This window comes from Mercenaria mercenaria, chromosome 8, assembly GCF_021730395.1.
Source record: "Mercenaria mercenaria strain notata chromosome 8, MADL_Memer_1, whole genome shotgun sequence".
Classification (NCBI taxonomy): domain Eukaryota; kingdom Metazoa; phylum Mollusca; class Bivalvia; order Venerida; family Veneridae; genus Mercenaria; species Mercenaria mercenaria.
In genome coordinates this window covers 77,403,855-77,427,827 of record NC_069368.1, presented here as the reverse complement: position 1 = coordinate 77,427,827, position 23,973 = coordinate 77,403,855, and the positions used below count along the sequence as shown (strand labels likewise).

At 34.3% G+C, this 23,973-nt stretch overlaps 1 protein-coding gene across 5 annotated transcripts in view; it reads left to right on the top strand.

The window, feature by feature from the left end:
- Positions 1 to 23,973, top strand: part of LOC123566021 (uncharacterized) — a 36,813-nt gene that overhangs the window by 7,293 nt on the left and 5,547 nt on the right. The window contains exons 1-5 of one of the 5 annotated variants that reach the window (XM_045359840.2): positions 4,804 to 4,903; positions 16,601 to 17,035; positions 19,353 to 19,388; positions 21,959 to 22,276; positions 22,559 to 23,398. In XM_045359840.2, the coding sequence (XP_045215775.2) occupies positions 16,684 to 17,035; positions 19,353 to 19,388; positions 21,959 to 22,276; positions 22,559 to 23,398 (1,546 nt within the window). In that variant the 5' untranslated portion in view covers positions 4,804 to 4,903; positions 16,601 to 16,683. Of the gene's footprint in view, positions 1 to 4,803; positions 4,904 to 9,425; positions 9,487 to 16,364; positions 16,384 to 16,600; positions 17,036 to 19,352; positions 19,389 to 21,958; positions 22,277 to 22,558; positions 23,399 to 23,973 lie in introns of those variants that run through there. The other 4 variants (XM_045359842.2, XM_045359841.2, XM_045359838.2 and 1 more) reach the window with 4 other exon arrangements.

Sequence of the window (23,973 nt, the reverse complement as noted above, 5' to 3'; positions counted from 1 at the left end):
CGGCAGAGAGCCTCGTTACCGCCTAAACAGTTACCCTCGTGGCCGGATATTCCTATCTGCACCTACAACCAGTGAAAGAATCTTATAGTCTAAAAAAGAGACATTGTCAGAAGCGAAAAGGAGTAAATTCAGCGTGTTGTATTTAATGAACTGAAGTAAACAACCTGTTATGTTTCTCTTTTTCTATAGAAGCGATGTAGAAAATGTCGAAAAAGAAACGTTATCGAGTAAGTTGATATTATTTGAAATAAGGAACAGCCAGAAAAGTTAGTAGCGTACTTTCATTTCGTACGTCTTCGGCGATCATTGAGACTGTCAACATTTCTATAAACTTTCGTTTCTTCTCTTATGTGGTAATATTGCCTCAAACCCATGGCCTGTAAGGCTCCACTGCGATACATGCGAAAACACCAGTTGCTAAGAATCACAAGGCTTTACTATGTGACATGTTTGGTTTCATATCAACTGTGTTCCCAAGCAAGGAGACACATCAGATTGCAGACAGCGAGAAAGGGGAGGTAACCATAACTGAAAAATACAGTGTCCTTGAACTCACAATCTCCCTTTGATAAAAGTGCAGAATAACCATGTAGATGAACCTGCATGTATGAACTATGTAAACATTAATGACAGCTACCTTACAGAACCAGATCCAGAAGAAGACTTATGAAGTTTCTTAATGTCAGCAAAGTAGAAATTCCTGAATTTGACATTTCTTCAGACTCAGACGAGCCTGACTAACACGGATATAACATTTTTGACGAGATAAAAAATCTTTACGAAATGAAAGCAGAAAAAGATCCATATTCAACCACCTAAATAATAACAGTGTCAGGTATAAATTTGAAGACATTAAACAAATATTAGAGGATAAACTTGCAGACTTACTAATAATTTCTGAAACAAAGAATGGTGATTGTTTAAATGACAATTTGTTTGGTGTAGAAGGTTACAAAATGGACAGAAGATACAGAAATACGTATGGTGGCGGGTTTATGACATTTGTGAGATCAGATGTGCCTTTTAAACGTAGAAAAGGTTTAGAAAGTTGAAATCTTGAATGTATATATATATATATATGCTATGAACTACATATAAACAGGCTTAAATGGGGGATTTTGACGATATACAGGCCGCCCTTCTTAAACAATATTTTTGAGAGCGAAATCACAATTTGCCTAGGTAAAATGTTTATACAATTTGAGAATCTAATTTGAATTGGTGATTTGAACTATGACCTTTTGAAAAAGGATTGAGCAACTCTTTAATACATGTATTTAATACATGTATATGACAGTTTCAATTTAGAAAACATTGTCTCCGAACCTACCTGTTATACCAAAAATGATGAACCCAGTCTAACTGATGTAATTTTAACAAATTCCAAATATTTTGTAAAACTATACATTTTAACTGTGGACTCAGTGACTGTCATAATTTAATTTTCTGAGAACAGTGCCAAACATCAAGTAAGAAAAGGTAGTTTTCAGAAGTTATAAATTTTTTAATGAACACAGTTTTAATCATGAGTTGTCACAAATTCCTTTTCATGCGGCAAATATCTTTGATAATATCGATGATATCTACTGGCCCGATTAGTACATGCTAAATGATGTACTTAATGAACATGCACCATTAAAGGAAAACGTCCCAAAACGTAACCCCACCCTGTATGAACTTCCAGTACCGTAAAATAACATATAAAAGTAGAAATGCTAAAAATACCTATTTATGACATAGGACAAGTTGAAGCATAGCAAAAGTTCCTTCTTCCTTGTAAAATTTTGGTTGCAATGTCTGTTTTATACTGCCAAAAAATATCAGGTAAGTATTTACGCTAGTCATTTAACATAAATTGTTAAATCCAACAACAAATTAAATCTGTTACCTCTTTCAGTAGAGTAAATACGGTAATAAGACATTGACCCGGTCAATCTATTATGATTCGATGTGTGAATTAGTTGCACATAATTAGAGGGTCGCAATGGGGTTTGTTTTCACATATTAACCATGCATTTGAAGGTAATGATAATATTTGGTTGTTTACATTTAAATTTGCTGATATATGTCTATCTGGTCGACTGAATGTACACATGTTATGTTCTTCAAGAATAGAGGAAATAAAAGAATCAATTAATCATCATCGGGTTTAGTATTGATGGAGTCGCCTCAATTGAGAAAGAATAGTTTAATGTCAGAGGTTATTTTTAAGGTCACGGAGTTTAATTGGCCAGCTTGTAATTACAACAGCTTTCGATATCAGTAGCTCAGTCAAGTGTGACTTATTGAATTAAGATATTCCTTCTCAAGAGAAGGAATAACAAGAATATACCCGACTTAGAAATTTAAAAACCAAACTGAAAAGAGAATCTATAACTATTTATTTTTAGGAAAGGTGCGATGGTGGACCAAAGTCGAAGGACTTCCGGCCAACCATCAAACCCTTCCTTTCTCAAAAGTCAACCACAAAGTCTGATAATCCAGTCATTCTTAAAAATCATGATAGCACTTTAATGTCCGATCAAAATACAGTAGTAGAAAGATTAGATAATAACACCCTAGTAAATCAAGAACACCCTAGCATTAAGGTCATTGAAACTGTTAGTAAAAGTGGACCAGAGGATACGGTGAGGAACTGCATCAAAAAACTCAACTGTAAAAAAGCCACTGGTGTATATGCTATGCGATCTAAAATAATAAAGGCTAGTCAAAGAAGTCTGGTTAACCCCATTAAGGAAATAGCTAATACCATGATAGACAAAGGTTAGTTTCCTTATAAAAGGTGAACCTTATTTAGATAAGAAAATCAGGCCTGTTAGTATCCTACCTATGTATTGCAATGTTTAAGATTTATAAAAGAATTTTTAGAGATCAGTTAACAGTTTTCTTTGGAAACATTTTTCTCCCTTGCTTATCTGCATTCATGGTATCTTATGGCTGCTGAGGTAAGTGGAAGATTGGAAAAAGACCCTTGAAAATCAATATGTAGCTGCAATACAATTGGATCTATCAAAAGCATTTGACTGCTTGTCACATAACTTAATCGTCCTTAAACTTAAGACTTATGGGTTCATATGAGGCAGCCAGAGTGTGAAACAGCCTGCTCATTGGATAAGTGTAGGAGCCTTTTAAGTTTGTGAACTTCTTAAGTTGATATTCATCACTTTTTACAATGAAATAAATGTCTGTCTCTTTCCCAAAGCCGGATAAAACACTGAGTGGCAGGAAAATTAAGATTAAATTCTGAAAACTATTATCTTTTTGTGGTACTTTAATTAGGCCAAGTATCCAGACACTTTTGAAACATATTTTCTCAATTAAAACAAAAGCAAAATTACCATACTATTTACCAGATTTTATTCGAATTGTTTAAGAATGGTAAAAGTACACTAAACTGGAGTTATATAGCCTTTTTGCTGTCACACTGTTGGCAATTTTTGGTCAAATTTTACTGATTTCACATAAGCCAAATAACAAATTTAAAAGAAATTGTACAAATATATCTTTGATAATGTCACATAACTTAAATATGACTTTGAATAGGAGACATGTAAGTGATTTCCTCCCTCCAAGTAAGATACTGCTTACATAAAACAAAAATTATTTGCTATGAATATATGTGAAGCATGCGAAAAGTAATAGTGAAAATCATAATTAAATAGAATATTTGCCATTAGCCGGTTTAAGCTCCACAATGGTGTTTTGCCACTGACCGTTCCAAGGCGCTGCACCGGCCACTATGTTCCTTTATTTGCACAGTTTGCTTTGTCCTCCTGTGTTTGCTTTGTATGTGCGTGCGTGCGTGTGTGTGTGTGTATGTTGAACTGTGCACGTCTGCGAGGGTTTCGTTTTTTTTGGGAGGTTGCGTTTTTGGAATGTGGCATTCCCTGTTTGACATTTATCCTTGTTTTTCATGCATATAATTTTGACAGCTGTAACAGGTACCTTATATACCAATAACCTGCAATTGCTAATGATGATATCATTCAAGACCTGAAGGTAAAATGAACAGAGTTTAAGTGTAGGGTTTGAAAACAGGTGGGGTCTGAAAACAGGCATATTGACGATATGTTTTACGTGCTATGATAATTAACATTTTGCTTTTTATGTGCTGATTTATTTAATTAATTTCTATGTTTTTACATCTGCTTTACCCTTGCTTTATTTATACTATGTTTGACGGAAAATAGTTCTTGAGCTAAAGTTGTTTAGGTATTTGGTATTCGACGGAAATTAAAGTTTCTTGTAGGACGGATTACACCAAACCGGAAGTGACTACTCAGTGTTACATGTGAAGTAGTCCAAAATGTAGTTCCATGCTGTGGATGAAATCTGGTATAATGAGTGACATGAGGAGGTGACAGTTAAATTTTTGGCTTATGTTTATTGCTTATAGTATTGAGAATAGATCTAGACCATTTTCATTGTAAATTTCTTGGAATAAGCTTTATTCTTTGCGAAAAATGTCTACCTACGCGTAACTGCTAAACGGCTGTTTTCATGGGGGCATTTTTAGAGGGTGATGCTTCTCAGAACAGATTATTTTTCTTATATTCAATATAACATGTCAATATTTTTCTATTTTTGATAAAAAGACATGTTATAATAAATGACCATATATGGTTTTCATATCATTGAAATGCTCTAAAGTGCTGAAAATGAGGTCTGAATGTTTTGTTATTAATATGAAATAAATAAAGAATTGAATTGGTAGAATGTAACCTTGTATCTTGCAGCCGGATTTAGTGGCTTTCAGCCTAAACAGCCAGAATTAGTGGTGTGTAACCACCCGCACACTCAATCATGCAAACGCTTGTCAAACGGTGCTCACACAAAAAGCGCCCGCTAAATGATGTTGACAGTAGAAACGCTGTAGAATATTTGACGATTTCGTTAGTTTAAGGTATAAAAACGGGCTAGCGGCTCAGTGTTCCCCTAAGAAATTATTTTTGAAAACTGTATATTTGTTGATTATTTATCAGTTTGTTTTTTTTTCTTTAGAGTAGACGGTTTTCAACTGTGACATGTCTCGGCATGCAATTTATTATTTAAATTTCTTTATGCATGTTTTAATAAGGGCAGTGGCTACGATTAGGCTACCGTAATCCTAGCCTCCGATTCTAGGATTACGGAAGTTCCGTATTCCTAGACAATCCTATGAGGATAGGCTAGGATTACGGAAGTATGTAACAGGCATAAATGATGTTGTAAACTTACTTATTTCACTTTAAACAGCGATTTTTCATGCCTGTCGTACATACGGGTGTTGATTTCACCCGATTCTATTTGCAAGGAAATCTAAAGTGACAGGCAAAATCAAATCATAAAATTTAAAGTATGAAATATTTTTTTAAAATCCTTTTGAGCTATCATTAAGAATATAATCCACGTTTGTCTGTCAATTTAAAAAAAAAAAAAAAAAAACATTTAGTATGTTTTTGGAAAGAAAAACATAAATACGGGTGTTGATTTCGCCTTTTTTTCGTGGAAAACTCGAGTGACAAACAAACTAATCTCATAAAATTTTAAGTATAGAATATTTTATTTTTTTTAATCTAACATTAACCCTCATATTTCTATACTGAATATTTCCGCGCCGCCATAAATATATCGATTGAGTTTATACTTACCCAAAATGGCGGATCGATAACACGAAATACACGTAACATTGTAGGCATGAAAAAATCGCTATTTTCAGTGAAATATGTAAGTTTAAAAAATCATTTATGCATGTCCTTACTTATTTCCGTAATCCTAGCCTATCCTCATAGGGTTGTCTAGGAATACGGAACTTCCGTAATCCTAGAACCGGAGGCTAGGATTACGGTACCTTAATCGTAGCCACTGCCTTTAATAAGTTCTAAGATCTAATCTTAAAGCTTGCAGATTTTGAAATGGTACATTCAGTAACATTCTACACATCTACATGTTTGTCTTTAATACTCTGAAACTTATACAGCAACTGAATATTATAGGAAATGGCTAGGGGTCCGGTAACAGGGCCTAGAGGTCCGGTACTCAATATACATGTACTAATATGAATTAAGGCACCGCCTAGCATGGGGATTTATCTTTTATATATCAACTTACAAAGAAATATTTATCACTCAAAAGAATGTGAAACTTCGTTCTTTAGTTTACATTTAGTGTCATCATACCTCTCACAGCGAATATCATACTTTGCAAAATTTATGGGAAGCCGTGACGGTGACGTCATTCACCGCATTTCTCGCACTGGCTTTAGGAATTTGTTTGTTTGTTTGCACTCCTCGCAGAAACTTGACGACCTTTACACTTCCTTGCTGTTTTAAAAGTGTTTTTCTGTTGCGTGTACAGTTTTCATTAAGAAAAAAGAAGTAAAAGAAGCATGTTGGCGCGGTTTACGAATTTCTGTGACTGATTCGGGGTGCCCGGATGTTCATGCAGACAACCAGTCTGCGGCGTGTACATAAACCGGAAAACATCGAAAAATTGCCTCAGTGTATGCAGACAACAAAGACGAATAACTATATACGGACGTTACCGTCTCGGGGATTTTCATCCCCTGTTATGTACTGTATTACCAGTGTATAAAGTAATTGCTGGTAAAAGTTATGATTGGTTGTCGTAAAGTTGCCCTTATTACTCGCACGAGTCTGAGGCATATTGAATCCCCGTGACATCGGTTTTCGACGACGTAAGGAATCATTTGATTGCCAAAAATAGGAACAGAGAATCTTGTCAAGCGACAAAACAATACAAGACCTTCACTTTATGTGTGGTTATTATCTGGAAATCTGATTTTTGCAAGTTCATTTTAGATAAAACGGAAGTTTGTTGAAAGCACCTGCACGCCAATTCTGTTCGAAGAATGAAATAAATGTTATCTTGTTGTATGCGTCTCATTGGTTTATCGCATGTTTAAATTAAAGTCAAAGATCGAGAGGCTCATGGCAGCATTTGAATACACAATCTGTTTATGTTGCTCAGCAAGTAAGGGATGGCGGGAATAGTAAGGATGTCGAATTGAACATTGATGGTGGTGACCCGCTTATCCCTTGTTTGGTGACATGCTGTGTATTATTAATGGAAACGGCCGCAGGTAATATTGATTTTTAGGCAAGATGGAGAGTTCTTTAGACAAAGTAATACACAATATAAAAAGTACAAAGTAACAATTACAACACAAAAAAAAAATTTGCCACATTTTTTACTTTTTCGCCATTTGCGACCTTGGTGAATTGTAGTGGAAACCCTGCATTTGTCTGGTTAACTTATAAGGGTTGCAAACACACAGCCTAGACTTTTTCGTCTTTTTCTTCTAATACCAGCTCTTAACATTTAAAAATTTTATCGTCAACAATTCATAGTACATGTAACTGATAAAACATACATTCTTAACTTTCTTATCTTCCAGATATCTAAAGCTTTTAAACATCATGTCTAAATTGCACATATATTAGACATATATATCCTAAAGTATATGTTAAATGTTTTTTTAAAACTTAAACTGTAATTGATGAAACCTCTTAATGTTAATTAACACAATTACATAACTATTCCCAGTCATCACAATGCATAGACATTTTGCTGATGTTGGAATGATGCTTGATTAACATTGGAAAGAGGTTGTAAATGAAAGATTTTTAGACGTCATAAACAAATATCGTTAAACCAGCCAATATCCAACTGTAACTCAAACTTGATCCAACCATAATCCAGCCATAACCCAGTAAGCTAAAATCTGCATTATAACCATAATCTAACAGGTGAACAGTTTTTTGCACTTAATTTCTGATGGTTACACATTGGAATTTTACTTATAATCCAACTTATAATCAACATAAGCATTTTCTCATCTTTCCTACTGTGCAACACAATTCTAATAATAATAAGTCCAATTTTAAGAAAATCCAGTAAGTGGGGAACTTCAGAGTTTACTCATTTTACATGGTTCTTCAACAATGCTACAACTTCCACATGAAATGCATAAAATACAAGAATCATTTCCTGAAATTGAAATGAAAAAGCAAAAATGTTATTTTGTGCCAGCTAAATACCAACTAACATAATTCTTGCATGCAGAACAAACATATAATACTTTTATGAATGGATTTTCTTTCCTGATTTTGCATTTTTTAAAGTATAAAATGTTTTTCTACAAACATAAATTATCAATACTAAAAAATAATTAAGCAAAGACAGTATTGCAATAAACCTCTCGCAATTGTTGGTATCGTTCTGTACTACTGGATACTTACTTCTCACAATTGTTGGTATCGTTCTGTACTACTGGATACTTGAATTATTCTCAGTATTTAATCATTATATTATGCTGTTCATTTTCATGTAAAACAATGTTTTCTTTCTATGAATGAATTAGAGATGTTCAAAATTTTTGTAAGAAATATTGACCTAACTCTTAAACTAGTGTATTTGACAAATGAGTAAGTTAAACATAGAACTCCTGGGATGAGTCTAGATACTGACTGCCCAATAATATACTCCTATAGGTATTTCAGAATCCAAACTATCAATGCATCTTATATATCAAAAGTATGGTGATTCAACATACCCCATATTTAGTGATGTTTGTTTGAGACTAATAACTTCCATACAGTAAAAAGTTCCAAATTGATATATCTATAGTATGTTTGGTACATTATTGTTTTTTTGTGTATCATTTATTTTCAGACAACATCGGAGAAGATAGCAAGGTCTCATGAACTAAGAAGTTTAGTATTTTCTATGCAAAATTTAGCAAATTGCACCAACAGGCAACATTCTTTGCTTGAAAATTTAACTTTCATAACTGCTAAAAAATTCGCATGGAAGTCAGTAAATATAATATTGATATTCGGTGACGGTTTAAAGTATTTCAATCGTATGTCAGATATCCTTTATTTTAGATCAATGTTTTGAATTATGTTAGAAGTTATTATCTTCTGCAGAAGATTTTGTTGCCTAAGGCTTTTGTTTTAAGGTCATATAGGCAGAATTTCATGTCCACTTTGTGTCTTTTTTTCCCTTTGAAGGATTTACAGATTACTTGGCGCAAATGTGCGCCAGCATGAAACATCATGCATAACAAATGTAGGTTCAAGGTCATCATGTCATTTTGTGCTATGGCTGAATATTTTACAATCTATGTATATATCAATTCATTTAATTTAAATGAAACTGTATGGGGAAACATGCTCTTTTACCATAAGCATTCTCTTTAATGAATGTTTCAGGTATAACACTGAAAGAAATATATAAATTTATTATCTAAAATACCTAATTTGTAAATTAGATGCAGAAAAAGGGAAAAAAGAAAATGGGGTATAAAACTAATAAGTTTGTAGCAAACACATAAATTATTAGGTTTAAGAACACCCTCATGTTTGTAATAACAATTTATGGCTACTTGTTGTGTCAAGTAGGTTTGTTGATGTATTTGTTTGTTTTTGTGAGATTTAATGGCTACTTCAGATCTGCATGGTATTATAAATGCTGATAAAATTGGTAAGAAATAAAGAATGTGTCTACTCTTATAAGTTATGCATTGTGCTGGGCTCATTTCTCTTTTTTTTCATGTGACATACAGAAGGATTTATGCTACTTCGCTGTTCTTGATTTTTTTTTTAATTTAAACTGCAAATTCTTTACAATAATGTAGATTAAAGGAGAACTTCTGAAATTGTATTTGTCCCTCTGCTTGCTGATGGTCATGTGACATACGATCAAAGAAGACTGCCTTATTTAATTTATTGGTTTAAATAGAACATGATTGTTTAAAATATTTTTATGCCCCCCGAAATGGCACTTGTCCGGGCTGTAACTCTGCCATCCCTAAAGGGATTTTGAAATAATTTGGCATAAATGTTCACCATAATGAGACGACATGCCATGTGCAAGATCCAGACCTCTAGCTCTAAGGTCAAGGTCACACTTAGAGGTTAAAGGTTAACAAGGTCTGTTTCTTGTCCAGTCCATAACTCTGCCTTTGATGAAAGGATTTTGAAATAACTTGGCATACCGGTAAATGTTTACATTAATGAGACGATGTGTCATGCGGTCTTTAACTCTACCATTGATGAAGGGATTTTGAAATTACTTGGCATAAATGCTCCCCATAATGAGACAACATGTCATGTGCAAGATCCAGACCCCTAGCTCTAAGGTCAAGGTCACACTTAGAGGTTAAAGTGTAACAAGGCCTGTTTCTTATCCTGTCCATAACTCTGCCTTTGATGAAGGAATTTTAAAATTACTTGGCATATAAATGTTCACTATATTGAGATGACGTGTCATGCACAAGACCTATACCCATAGCTCCAAGGTCAAGGTCACACTTAAACGTCAAAAGTGTTTCTTGTCTGGTCCATAACTCTACCATTTATCAAGGGATTTGAAAATCATTTGACACAAATGTTAACCATATTGAGGTGTGTCACGCTTATGACCGGGTCTCTGGGGTCAAGGTCAAGGTCACAAAACAATGAGTGATAATTTTGCGCAGACAACTGTAGCATTCTTGGGCACGCTTAGGGGGCATTTGTCACCAATAGTGACAGCTCTTGTATTTCATTGGTATCTCTTGAATCATCATAGAGTTAAATGTCTGAGACACAAAATACTCTATACAGTCGAAATTCAGTAACTAGAATTCCAAGCCACCTAGTGTTTTACTTTGAGATAACTGGAATTCGACTTATCATACTTAAGGAATAATATATCCCAAACAGTGATTTGTTTTTGAATAAAGTCATTGTTTGGAGTTTAGATGCGAAGGAATGATATTATGAGGGCGCATGCCTGAGTGATATAATATTACACATCTAAATGACAATGATTATATTCACACGCAAATCACTGAGATCTATTATTTTGATTCTTACACGTTATCAATGATTATTATGTACATCCTTGCAGATATCCATCAAATATTTGCCTGATCATTTATGATGATTTCTTTTCCAGCCTGCTTCTATGCCGTCTAATGCCATGACATAATAACATCACAGAAAAATGAATTATAGAATAATAACATACAGTTTTCAGCCTTGTTTGTTTAATAGGAAAACAAATCGGAGTCGTGCTAGAATTTACATTTGTATTTAACTTGCACTTATTGAGAAACTATGATATATTTTTGTTTAATACTAAGTAGAAAGTCTCTCAGAGCTCTGCCAGAACCATCCCAGTTACCTCAGTAAGTACATTATGTACAGTATTATGTCATGTCTTATAAATAATTGAAATTGCATACATTTTTTTTAAAGGTATTTTATGCATTGTTACCCTATACAATGAAGTTGGCGGGCGGGGTATATGTTCTCCGTGACGATTTGATAAAAGACATTGTGTCTGAAATCATTCTTCCTCCACCCGTCCCTAGATTTGCCACTATAATGCCACCCTTTCCAATGGTGGAGTATTTAGACAATTTTCCACCAAAATGCCACCAAAATGGTAAAAAAAAGAACAGGACAGTGGCAACCCTGTTTTCCACTAAATTCCACCTTTTTCCACTTGTGTACACCTTTAGGTGGCAATAAGTGGAGTATTTAGACAGTTTTACACCATTATGCCACTATTATGGTGGAAAATTTGTTTGCCACTTAATTCCACCAATAGCCACCTTCATGGTGGCAGTAAGTGGAGTATTTAGACAAATTACCACTAAAATGCCACCATTATGGTGAAAAATCCATTTTCCACTAAATGCCACTTATTTCCACCAATCGCCACCTAACAGGTGGCAGTAAGTGGACAAAATTTCACCAAAACGCCACTATGGTGGCAGTCCTATTTTCCACTAGATGCCACCACATAGCTGGCAAAAGGTCGAAAATACGTGGCAACTAGTGGAAATCAGCTGCACCAGCTAAATCTGAAAATAAAATCAGTAGTAAGCAAAAATCAAATATTAATATATTTTTTATTTTCATACAAAAATCAAAGGCCCTTCACAAGAAATCACAAAAGATCTGAACACGAGTATCAGGATGTTGTCAATGCAGTCTTATTTTTTCATATACCAGGATGACTTAAGTAGATGGCAAATGACTCCAAATTTCACTCCTTTGGATGTAAGGCCATTTTTCCAGCACACAATCTGTAAAAGCAAACCATACATCTATTAATAGATATATTTTTCTAACATTCTGAATAATTTTGTAGAAAATTGTAAATTTTCTCTAGGAAATATGAAATCAAAAGACTAAACTAACTCACTGACATAACAACAAACTCTATAAACTTATTCTATGTCAAATTTTGCAACATCTTTACTAAAACTATGAGAAGTTTCATCAAAATCTACATTGTAGAGAAAATTCTATTCACTCAAAAGGTTACATTGTTTTGTGGGAATATATGCATCATGAATCAATAAAAGTGCAATAACACTGCAAGAACTTAAGAATTGATGAAAAAAGTGGAAGCACAATTGCTCTAAGGTGATTTACACTTGTGTCAAATTTCATGAATATTTATCATTTAATGGATTACTTGTTATGTAGGAATTTATGGATTGAAAAACAATTATAGGGCAATAACTCTGGTTACTGAAGTGATCCTGATGGAAATTGCACATGCAATGCTGTCCTGTAGTGATCTTCATTTTTGTAAAGTTTCATGAAGATCCATCAATAGATACAGGAAAAATCCCTATTTTTGTACCAAAACAAGGTGAAACACTTCTTTTACTAGGTAAATAATTGAGCAGTGTTAATGAGCTTTTAATAATTACATGATGTTTAGTGATTCTATAGACAAAGCTATAAAATTATTTTTCCAATTACAAGCATTTTCAGTTTTTTTTACGGATAGATAAAAAAAGAAAGAACAACGCCAAAAATAATATCCCTCTGCCTTTGGCAAAATGTAATAATAGCATTTGGGGTTTTCATCACATTTATAAGTAATATTTATCATATAATATGCCTGGAAATTCTATTAATTGGTGTATTTCTTTAAAAATTAAGGGTTATTTAAACATTAGCTTTTATAAAATCATATAATATTTACCTGATTCAGAATTATCTTGATATGTTTCTTTTAATGCAGTAATAAGCTGTATGCTGCTCAGGTATATACAGTTAGGCAGGCAGATCATGTCACAAAGTTGCACTTTTTTCACAGAAGGTTCCTGGTATGAACAGATTAAAGTACATATTGTATCCTAAGTGCTAATCAGTAATGTAAATAATTACAAAATGATACAATTTTACAAGCAGTGTTATAATCATGATTTAGCTATATACCAGAAAATCTATCTGGGATCTATCCATCTGCCAAACTTAGGAAGTTTGGCATAAAAGAAGATTTGTTGATTTTAATATAAAGCAGTTTTGTAAATGTTGTTTCAAATTCAAGTATTTGTTAAGAGTAAGTTATTAAGACAATGTTAAAGACAGTAATAATAAAAAAAATAAATAAACAGTATAATATTGTTACCTCTCCTAATGTGTTTCCATTTTCTCCCAGACTGACTTATCGAATGCCAGATTTCAAATTTTGGTATTACTACACAGATAAATTGATTCCACACATACACCTTTTTGGTCAGCTAAAGAAGGTGTCAAATACTCCTTGAAAAGCTATTGTAAAAACATACTTTTTATATACACTTCTTTTTTCAATTAATGAAGAGAAAAGGCAAGAACTATTTCTTTGCTTCTAACCTCATGTTTGCCTGCATATATAAATCTTAACTGACCCAAATTCCACCTGGGGTTGTTTCTATACATTAGTGTGGGAGCTTGTAACTTGATCTATCATTAATCTTATCTTTAACCAACTTTCACTCATGCAGAAATAATACACTGCAGACACATTCAAAAATGATCTTTTCAGATTCAGCTAGTACAGCCAATTTCAACTAGTTGCCACCTACTTTCCACCATTTCTGTCTTTCGGAATTGTTGATTGAAAAAGTGACTTATTAATATTTACGTTGAATATAATACAAAGATATAATAAATAATAAATATTCTGTCTCACAAAATAACCGAAATTCAAATTTTCTGTATACCACTCTGAATATTATTTTTGTCCAGCTAGAGTCAGCATAGACTTATTCTCATTTTAACAAAACCCCTTGAAGAAGGAGCCCGGGTATACTGTTTTGCAGATGTCGGTCAGTCTGTCAGTCTTTCGGTATGTAGACCAATTGGTTTCCGCATGATAACTCAAGAACGCTTGGGGGCCTAAGATCATGAAACTTTATATTGAGGTTGGTCATGACCAGCAGTGACCCCTATTGACTTGGAGGCCAGTAGGTCAAAGGTCAAGATCACAGTGACCTGGAACAGTTAAACAGTTTCCAGATGATAACTCTAGTACTCTTGGGCCTAGGATCATGAAAGTGAATGGGAAGGTTGATCATAGCTATCAGATAACTCCTATAGATTTTTAGTTCAGTAGGTCAAAGGTCAAGGTCACAGTAAGCTAGAACAGTTAAGCTGTTTCGGGATGTTAATTTGAGAACTCTTTGACCTAGGATCATGAAACTAAATAGGTTGGTTGTTTATGACCGGCAGACGACACCTATTGATTTTGAGGTCAATTGGACAAAGGTCTAGGTCACATTGACCCAGAACACTAGATCTTTTTGTGCCCAATAACTAGAGAATGCTTTGGTCTAAGATCACATTTGATACAGAAGTCACTTATGACTGGTAAATGACTCATAATTATTGATTTGAGGGCAGTACAGTACAAACGTCCAGTGAACAGTGACCAAATGATTTCTGTTTCTTGTACAGTTACTGAATGCATCAAGGGAGTGGGGGGGGGACATTTTGTGTTCTACGAGCTGTTGTCAATGTGGAGTTTTAGCAAAGTCAGGTTCCGTTTCAATTAGGCCTGACGTTTGAAGTTTAGTGTCCATTACACCTTGATTCCAACCTGAGTCCATGTGAAGATTTTTGTACAGGATAATCCAATGTCTTACAGTTCACTTTTAAATCAAACATCACAGAAATTACTAAGTTTTTTTCCACCTATTCGCCACCAAGAAAATTTTCTAAGTCCTATTTTCCACTAAACGCCACTCAATTTCCACCATGAAAAAAACCTATGTTCTACTTTCCACCAGTTTCCACCTTTTTGCCACCATAAAGAAAAACTATGTTCAAATTTACACCTAATGCCACATAAATGCCACCAAAATAAAGTGGCTTTTGGTGGCAAATTTACCACTTATGTGGTAAAAAGCGTTTAATTACACCAAACGCCAGCTAATGCCACCTATTTTCACCAACTGCCACCCTTTTTTCATGGAAATAAGTGGCAAAGAGTGGCATTAGGCGGCAAATCTAGGGACGGGCGTGACCTCTGATAATTCATGTGGGGAAGTTGGCAGTTACATGCGGAGAACAGGTTTGTACTGGTACAGAATTCAGGAACACTGGTTAGGTTAACTGCCCACCATTACATGACTGAAATACCCCCCCCCCCCCCCCCCACACACACACACCCCCAAAAAAAATCATTATGCAGGCTCAGATATTAACCCACCATTTATGTCACAGGTATTAAGTGAAATCACAAGATGTAGAATAGTTGACCACTTTGTAATATGTGGGAATTTAGCCAGAGCAACCAGAACAGCCAGAGTAGCCAGAAACCAACTCAGCCCTAACCCTGGCTAGTCTGGCTGCTCTGGCTAAATTCATGCAAGTCACTTTGTATAACAATATTGTAGAAATCAATGCTTATCTGTTTCATATCCAAAGGGGAATTTCTTAAAATGACTTTTAATGTACTGCATATATAAGGATGCTTGACAATAAATCAAATGTTGAGCCAAAAAGCCACTTCTATATACCGCAAGTTTGAACACATTTTAAGAGCATTTCTTTTTTGCAAAGAAAAATGTATACAAGTCTCTTTAAACTTTGCAAATAGAAATAAAATGCATAAAATAAGATTTACCCAAGGATAATTCTGTTTGTCTGGATTTCTTATGAGTATTGAAGTACCAATGTAGCTGTTTTTATGACCAGTTCATGTCAGAGCACGTATGTGTTTTTTTTTACGTTAGAAACATGCAGTACCGAAAAATCAACATTTTGAGCTTTAAGGGTATTTTCAAATGTTTGATTGCGGATTACATCCTTTGAAAATGTTCGATCGTACAGCTTTTATTAATGCAGAGGTTTACAAATAAGCTGAACAAATAATCCATCCGATCATGTCTTATCTTCAAAGTGGTTTAATAAATTATGATAAAGTACGGCTCTAATCTAAATTTTATTTGTGTTTGTGCTGTAAACTTTTCTTCCCAATTAGGAAAGAATAGGTGTATCAGGTGTAACTGTTTGCATACCTTTTGTAAGGTGGTTCAATCACTGGAAATAATATGCACTTGTGCTATTTGCAAATATTTTTGACCTAGTGTTTAAAAATTAGGTTGCCACAATACAGTTTTGTTTTCAATAATATTTTTACATATTTGTTGTAATTATGTGGATTGTAACAGTAGTAATTTTGTCATTACTTTTCAGTTCTTTGTTTATTTTCAACAATATTGATTAAAAATGGATATGATTACAAAAAATTGGGAAAATATTTTACTGAAGAAAGAGAAAATTTGTGGAATGTAAATTTTGGTTTCACTGTGTTTCAGGTTGTCTGGTAGAAGAGTTATGAACCTGTATTCACTGAGATATTAACCGTTGTTAAGGTTTAAAGAAGACATATTAAAGCAATATGGCGTCCACTCACCTCCCGAGCAGCCTAGGTGTGCCTACCTCACAGTATAGAATACAATGCAATGCAGGCTCTATTCTGATTGGGGATCGAGAATTTTTGTCAGCGACGGATGCATTAGAGGCCTATCTGAGTCAGTACGAGACCCAAGGCTTCTTAAACAACCAGCCAACTTACAAAAGGACTGTAAATGATCTGTTAAATCCGAAATCAGCCCTGCACATGACAGCAGAGAGATCCTTGGAGACTGGTATTCGGGCAACAGATACAGAGCTAAGACTGGCTGACCAGAAAGATAGTATAAATGAGTCACTTCTCAATATGAAGAAATCTGTGTCACTGAAAGCAGAAGGTGAGATCATTTATTTACAATGAATTTTTTTTCTGTGTGTCATTCATAGGCTTGATTTGCAGTTAGTGAGACATTCCTTTTATAGTAGAATCTTAATGCTAGAACAACAGGTCTAGAATTTTGCTGCAGAAATTTATTTTACAAATGGACTTGATGATTTAACTTCTTATAATATACAATTTTTGAAATTATGCCTCTGTTGTCAAAGATCCTAGAGGCATTTAGTGTTTGAACTGTCTTATAATTTGTCATTCTTTCTTGTGTACTCAACTCCTCCTGCAGTCTTAATCCATCTGAAATGAAACTTGGTATACAACAGCTACATGTAATGGACATGTACTTATTCTCAGGACTTTTGTATCTGTTTATAAACTATTTATTTTGAGTTATTGCCCTTTTTATGCCCCCGGCATCTACTGATGCGGGAGGCATATAGTGATCGTCCTGTGTGTTTGTCCGTTTGTCCATAGTCCGACCGTCCGTACGAGGTTAACCAAATTGGACCATTTTGTCTAGCATCAATACCCCTTACTAGAATGACTTGGTACTAATGCAGATGTAACCTGTGACCATTCCTCATCTTCAGACATCACCTGACCTCAGTTTGACCTTGACCTTGACCGCATTTTGGACTTAGGCTGCTTTATATGGGCCATCTCTTGGTTAACCAAGTGGGACCGTTTCGTCTAGCATCAATACCCCTTACAAGAATGAATTGATGCTAGTACAGATGTATACTGTAACCATTCCTCATCTTCAAACATCACCTGACCTTAGTTTGACCTTTTCTTGATCTCATTTTGGACTTCAGTACAAAATCTATCAAAAAGGATGCCCCAGGGGGCATCAAGCTTTTATTGAACGCAGCTCCTTGTTAGTCTTTGAAATAATACAACTATGTCAGCCAATTATATACTTTTGACTCCAGCTACAGTTTCCATGGAACTAAATTAAAATTTGGCATGTATGCATTAGACATTTGCATATTTTCAGGACTTTTATGTCTTTTCTGGATTAAGGCCCTGTTGTGGACTTTATTATTCTGTCAGTTAGTATTTTTAGGGGGAATGTGTCATGCAATGTTGACATCATTCTTTTTCATTGTAAAGTTATTATAAGGAAGAATGGACAATCTTTTCTGTGACTTTCAAAAAGTTGACAAAAGTGTAGTAGAACTTTTTCATAATATCACATGAACTGTATTCATATTATTTTACAGTTCTAATCAAATTTTAACTAGAATGCTGAACTTTAATATAATATATAGAGACAGTCTTGTTCCATTAACTGATGATAATAAATATTTTGATGTAAGAAAATTCTGCCAATGAATGCTTCATGTTTATAATTATTCTTTGATGTAGCTTTTAATTATAATATAGTGTGCTTTTCAATGCTTTAATTTTGCTAATGATCTGCAGAATTCACCTTCACAAATATTCTAGGTTTAACCTTTAGCCTGCTTGCAGCAAGTGATTCTGCTTTTGTGACCAGTGCAGACCAAGATCAGCCTGCACATCCGTGCAGACTGATCATGGTCTGCACTGTTCGCTATTCAGTCAGTAAATTTTCAGTGATATGGCCCAAATAGAATGATGGACCAGTCCATTTTAGAAATTTACCAGGCAAAGGGTTCAACAAGAAAAGACGGTAGTAGGGATACAGTGCTCTAACAGTGGGGGCTTGTGCTGTATTATTAAATGAAGTTGTCAAAGAAAAGTAGCAAAATTTTAGAAATGACACCTTGAAAAATGTGAAATCTCATTTTGTCCTTTGAAGTAATCTGTGGTGTGTCTGGTCAGGTCAGTAAAACATAAGACAAAAGTTATGCCTATCATTTAAAGGCCAAGCTGTCGTTTCTGTGACAATTTTACATGAGGAATATATAGACCAAGTACTTTGTTTTCCACCTATGTCCATGAGGGAGATTGTCAGAAATAGTAACTGTTGATAAAATCTGTGAATAGATTCCTTTAATGGAGCTTAGCAACCATAATCCATTCAATTTTGTGAGCATGAATTTTGTGGTTATGCTTTAAAGAACTATTTCATGCGGATGTGAATTTGAAGATTTCAGTTTTTGAACATAAAATGAATAGGAACTTTACTTCTTTTTTGGCAACTGACTCAACTGTTAAATCCAGAAGAATTAGTCCCCCATGAAAATGAATGATTTCACATTATTACCGGGTAGATCTGATTTTAAAATGTCAGTAACTGTTGCAAGTATGAACATTTGTGGTTGAATTCTGCAGATTATTTCTTTCTGCTGCTTGTATGTGTGACAGTAGAGATTCTTTATTTGATTTCTTTGTAGCCAAGAAAAATTATTACCGTAAACAGAGAGCTCGGGGTAAGTCATTGCACTTCCAGTTATGTATCTCCAGTTATGTATACATCTTTTACCAGAAATTAGAATTCTGTATGCTCCTGGTTATATAGTAAACCTTCTGTCTGCCTGTTTGACCGTGTTAGTCCAAAACACTCTGACTCAGTCAAGACTTTTAAATCAGCTTTATCTCCAAGGAGATGTGCAAGTCATATAGTTTCATTGCACAATGATTATATAGTGTTTGATGTCACAGCAATACTGTTTGAAATATTGAATGCGATTCAATCATATTTGACTGAAATGTTCAGCACAGTGAAAAAAGTTTGCTGTATACATGAGGTCAAGGTCACTAGCAACAACGCTTACAATTTTCATGCTCATTCATGTAAAGGGTGGATTCTAGGGAAGTGAAGCCAGTATGTGACCCCCTTAAATCTGGCAAGTATTCATTTTTGATAGTTTATAATTAAGACGTTAAGACAAGAAGTCACTTGAGTTAAGATTTTCAGGTCACTTAGCTTGCAAAACTTTATGTCTGTAGTATTCATAATTCCAGAAGAAATAAAAAAATTAAAATTGTATCAAATATACATCAAATTGCACCATTTGCAGCATACTTGCTAAACATTTTGCAAGAGGGCATGCCCCAGACCAATCTAGAAACCCCACACCAGAATATAAGGTATTAAATGTCTAAACTATAACATTTACAGTGTAAGTAGATTTTAGTGAAAGTTTACACAGATATAAAGCATTATAAGAAGGTATGTAATGTTCAAAAGTTAGTTCCATACCTTCAGGGTGAATGTTAAGAGAAAGGGCATGTACATTCATGTATATAGTGCTTCTTGTCACAGACATAGCCTTTAATGATTCAAGGCATTTCAGTAAAATATCAAACAATGTTTAGCATGCTGAGAAAGTGTGTTAGATAGATTTGTTATATCTATATCCCCAAATTCACAGGACAATCATACTATTCTTCAGATAATGTTGAATAATGATTTTAATTAAGAAATAATTTGTAGCAAAAGAGTGCTTTAACACTATTTATGCATGATGGGCAGTTATACGTCGGGCGTAATTTCACGAGGACACAGCCCGAGTGAAATTATTTGTATGATGTATTACCGCCCGAGTGTATAAGTAGTGTTAAAACACGGTTTTGCTATAAATTATTTCGATTCTAATATGCCCTTAATCTAAAACAGTAGATAAAATATAGTAGCGCTCTTTCTTGGTTGCAACAAAAACATTGATGTCACTGCAGGTTAACGTGATGTCATTCTGGCATATTTTAGAGTGTTTCAACAGAGAAAAGCATATTAGAATGTTCCATAAACTTATTATTACATTCAACTTCATCATGGGGTGAGAGTGGTTAGCTACATATATAACTGTTTCACAGTCTTTAATTCTACAGTATTGTCTGTGAAAGATGTTTTGGCATATGTATGTATTCCAAACACAGTTTTACCTCTTAAATTGTAGGAAAATCATAATTTATCATATGTATTAATAATGGAGAACCTGCAATAATAGACACCTGTGATAAGCAGCTACTTGCCTTAAACAGCCATACAGCTAACTTCCCAAACTGACTTTTGATTTAATTTCAACTTATCTTAAGCATCCAGCTGTCTTATGTGGCCAGATTATGTCACTTTCTTTGGTAGCTGCTTAATACAGAATGTATGTATATATACATCCGGTATATTCATTGGATCAGGGTTGAAGTAAAAGTAAATGTATTAATAACTTTACTTTTAATTTATATAGTAACATGTTGTTTCTCTTGCAAATGGACCTTCAGTCACGGCATGTCTTCTTTGCAAATACTAAACATTTAATTTAGTTGTTAGTAAACATCCATCTTGTTTCTCAAATTTTCAATAAAACAAGGTAAAAATCATTTTTAGATAGAAAAATATAAATATACAAGCACAGTAAATCAGTTTTTATGGCTTTGTCCATACTTCACATGATTTTATGATTTGAATATTTATAACTTAGTTTCAAGTGCTGTGTAATTCACTTTTGACAGAATGTTACTGCCCTTCATAAAACATTTTACCATTTTGAAAAAAAAAGCATATACAGTACAGTACTTTAATAATAATTTTAAAAGATAAAGACATTTTAGATTCATTCTGTTGGCATTTGAGAAGCGTGTGGCAATTTAAGATTTCTGTATTATTAATACAATGTATGTTGAAATCTCTTTCAGTGATAGATCCAGAAGTAACAATATTTACAGTGGCACTGTTTTGTTAGTTGAAGTACTGATATAGTCAAATGTATTTTTTTATAATATAGAGACTCTTCTTTTTTTTTAAGTATAATGTTGCAACTTATTCAAAGATAGGAAAACATGAACAGATTTGAACATGCATAATTAAAATAAATGTTAATTATGCCACACTTGTTAATTGTATTAATTTTATACTTCACTGAATTTAGTGTTTGCTGAACTGTCTCTTCATTTTAAGGCCTGTGCTTATTTGTTTAAAGTGTTTTTCCTTCATGCATTTATTATAAAATCTTAACTTATGAGTCAGATAAATAATATAAATCTTATTACTTCAAAACAGTTGAGGAGGCACTAAATAAATCACAGGAGCTGATACGTCAGATCAACACAGATGATTTTCCCAGTAATACCAATGTTCCCAGTGATGTTGGTAGCCTGGCTACAGATGTATTGGTATCTATGGACCCAGTTGAGGGCTACCAGGGAGCAGGTGATCCGGGAACCAGCACCCTGCCAGCATGGAAGAGCAAGCACGTGTTCGGTTACAAGCGTCCGAGGAATCGAAGATCAAAGACACTGAGCAGTATCCAGATTGCCCATGATATGATGGGGTTGACAGCTGACCAGCCACAACACAGCTTCACTGCTCAACCTAATGGTAAATTGTATTTACAGTGTAATATGAAATGTATTTCATATCTTTCTTTAATGTTTAAAATAAATCGTGAAAATGACACGATTTTCCCGAAATTTGCATGAAAAGGTTTGAGAAAACGATTGCCTTGATCTATATTTCAGTTTAACAGGAAATAGTGTTTTGAGCTCATTTTTGTTATTTGGTAACTTAATTCTAGAATTTTACATAAAATAGTTCACTTTCAGAATTCTTTCGTTCAACAATATTTTAGCTCTTATCACTTGTATGTTTGTTATTTTGCAGAGAAAGCCCCTCAGCATGTGACATTCCAGGATGCAGATGTACCAGTCAGTCCTATAAAAGGAGAGGTTGGTAAATATGATGATGATGTCTCACTCCTTCTGGGAGAGTCTCCCAATACATCCCGTCTGTCTAGGTCACCGGCAAAGACGCTTCGGGAAAGAAGTAGATCTGTGTCGCCATCCATCTTGAAGAGAGAAAGAAAAATGTTTGAGTCTGGACTAAGGGATAAACCTATACCAGATTTTTATACAGACTTCAATACGTCTATCCCAAAAGCTCCTAGCTGGGTAGATACAATGAATATGTCAGATATTTCTGAATCGGACTGGAAGAAACGTGATTTTACTGTTTCTAAACCTCCGCCCAGCTGGGTGAATGATATAGACAATTCCGATATTACCAGTGTTATATCTGCAGCTAAACCCGGTAAAAAGCTAGAATTCCATGATTTGTTACGTCCTCTACCTGTGATTAATACTCAAAACAGTTCCAGTAATACGGATGCCAATGATACTCTCCCCCCACCCGGTCTTACATATAAGGACCTAGTAGGGGACACCTCAAAAGTGAAAAGTGGGAATACTCAAAATCAGGGAAGGTCAGGATCACCGACTCTATCTGATAAACTTCACCATTTAAAATCTAAGACTGATGCTGCCATGCAGCGCTACCATCAACGTATGCAGTCTGATATTAATATAGACTCTCCATCCAAGGGAAGTAACCCATACACTAGAGATGATGTTCCACGATGCTCGAGTTTAGACACGGCAGCATTATTAGCTGGAATACCACCGCCTGGGAAAAGTGATATAACTGGAGCTTCTCCAATAATGCCTGGTAAGTATTATCTGCAACGTCATTGTTTGAAGTCCACATAAATACTTAACATGAACTACGTGTGTGTAGAATGTTTTAGCGGGAGTATTGACAGGCACAGAAATGTATAGCTTGAATTACTGAAATAGATAATTAAATATAACACAGGTAAAAAATATAGAAATCAAACCTCTGATCGAAATATCACATGTCCCTTAAATAACTTACGCAAAAATTGAAGCACATCTCGGAATTATAAAAAAAAAAGAAGCTATTTTGGCAGGTTCTGAAAAGATCCCTAGCCAAAACAGACTTGTTCAGACATCTGTTAATAAAGTCAGACTGTGTCTAAAACAACTCTGTAACTATGCTTGCAGATTTACTGAAAGATCAAATTTTTTCAGGGTCCATCATTTGCAAGAAATACACATATAGAAAAAGCTGCATTATCAAGATGCATGTCTTTAATAAAAAGTAATGATACAGTCATCATAACTTAAATCTTACTACATTAACCCTTAGCCTGCTAAATTTCTAAAATGGACTAGTCCATCATTAAATTTGGGCAGTACCATTTATTATACGAAGGAGTGTTT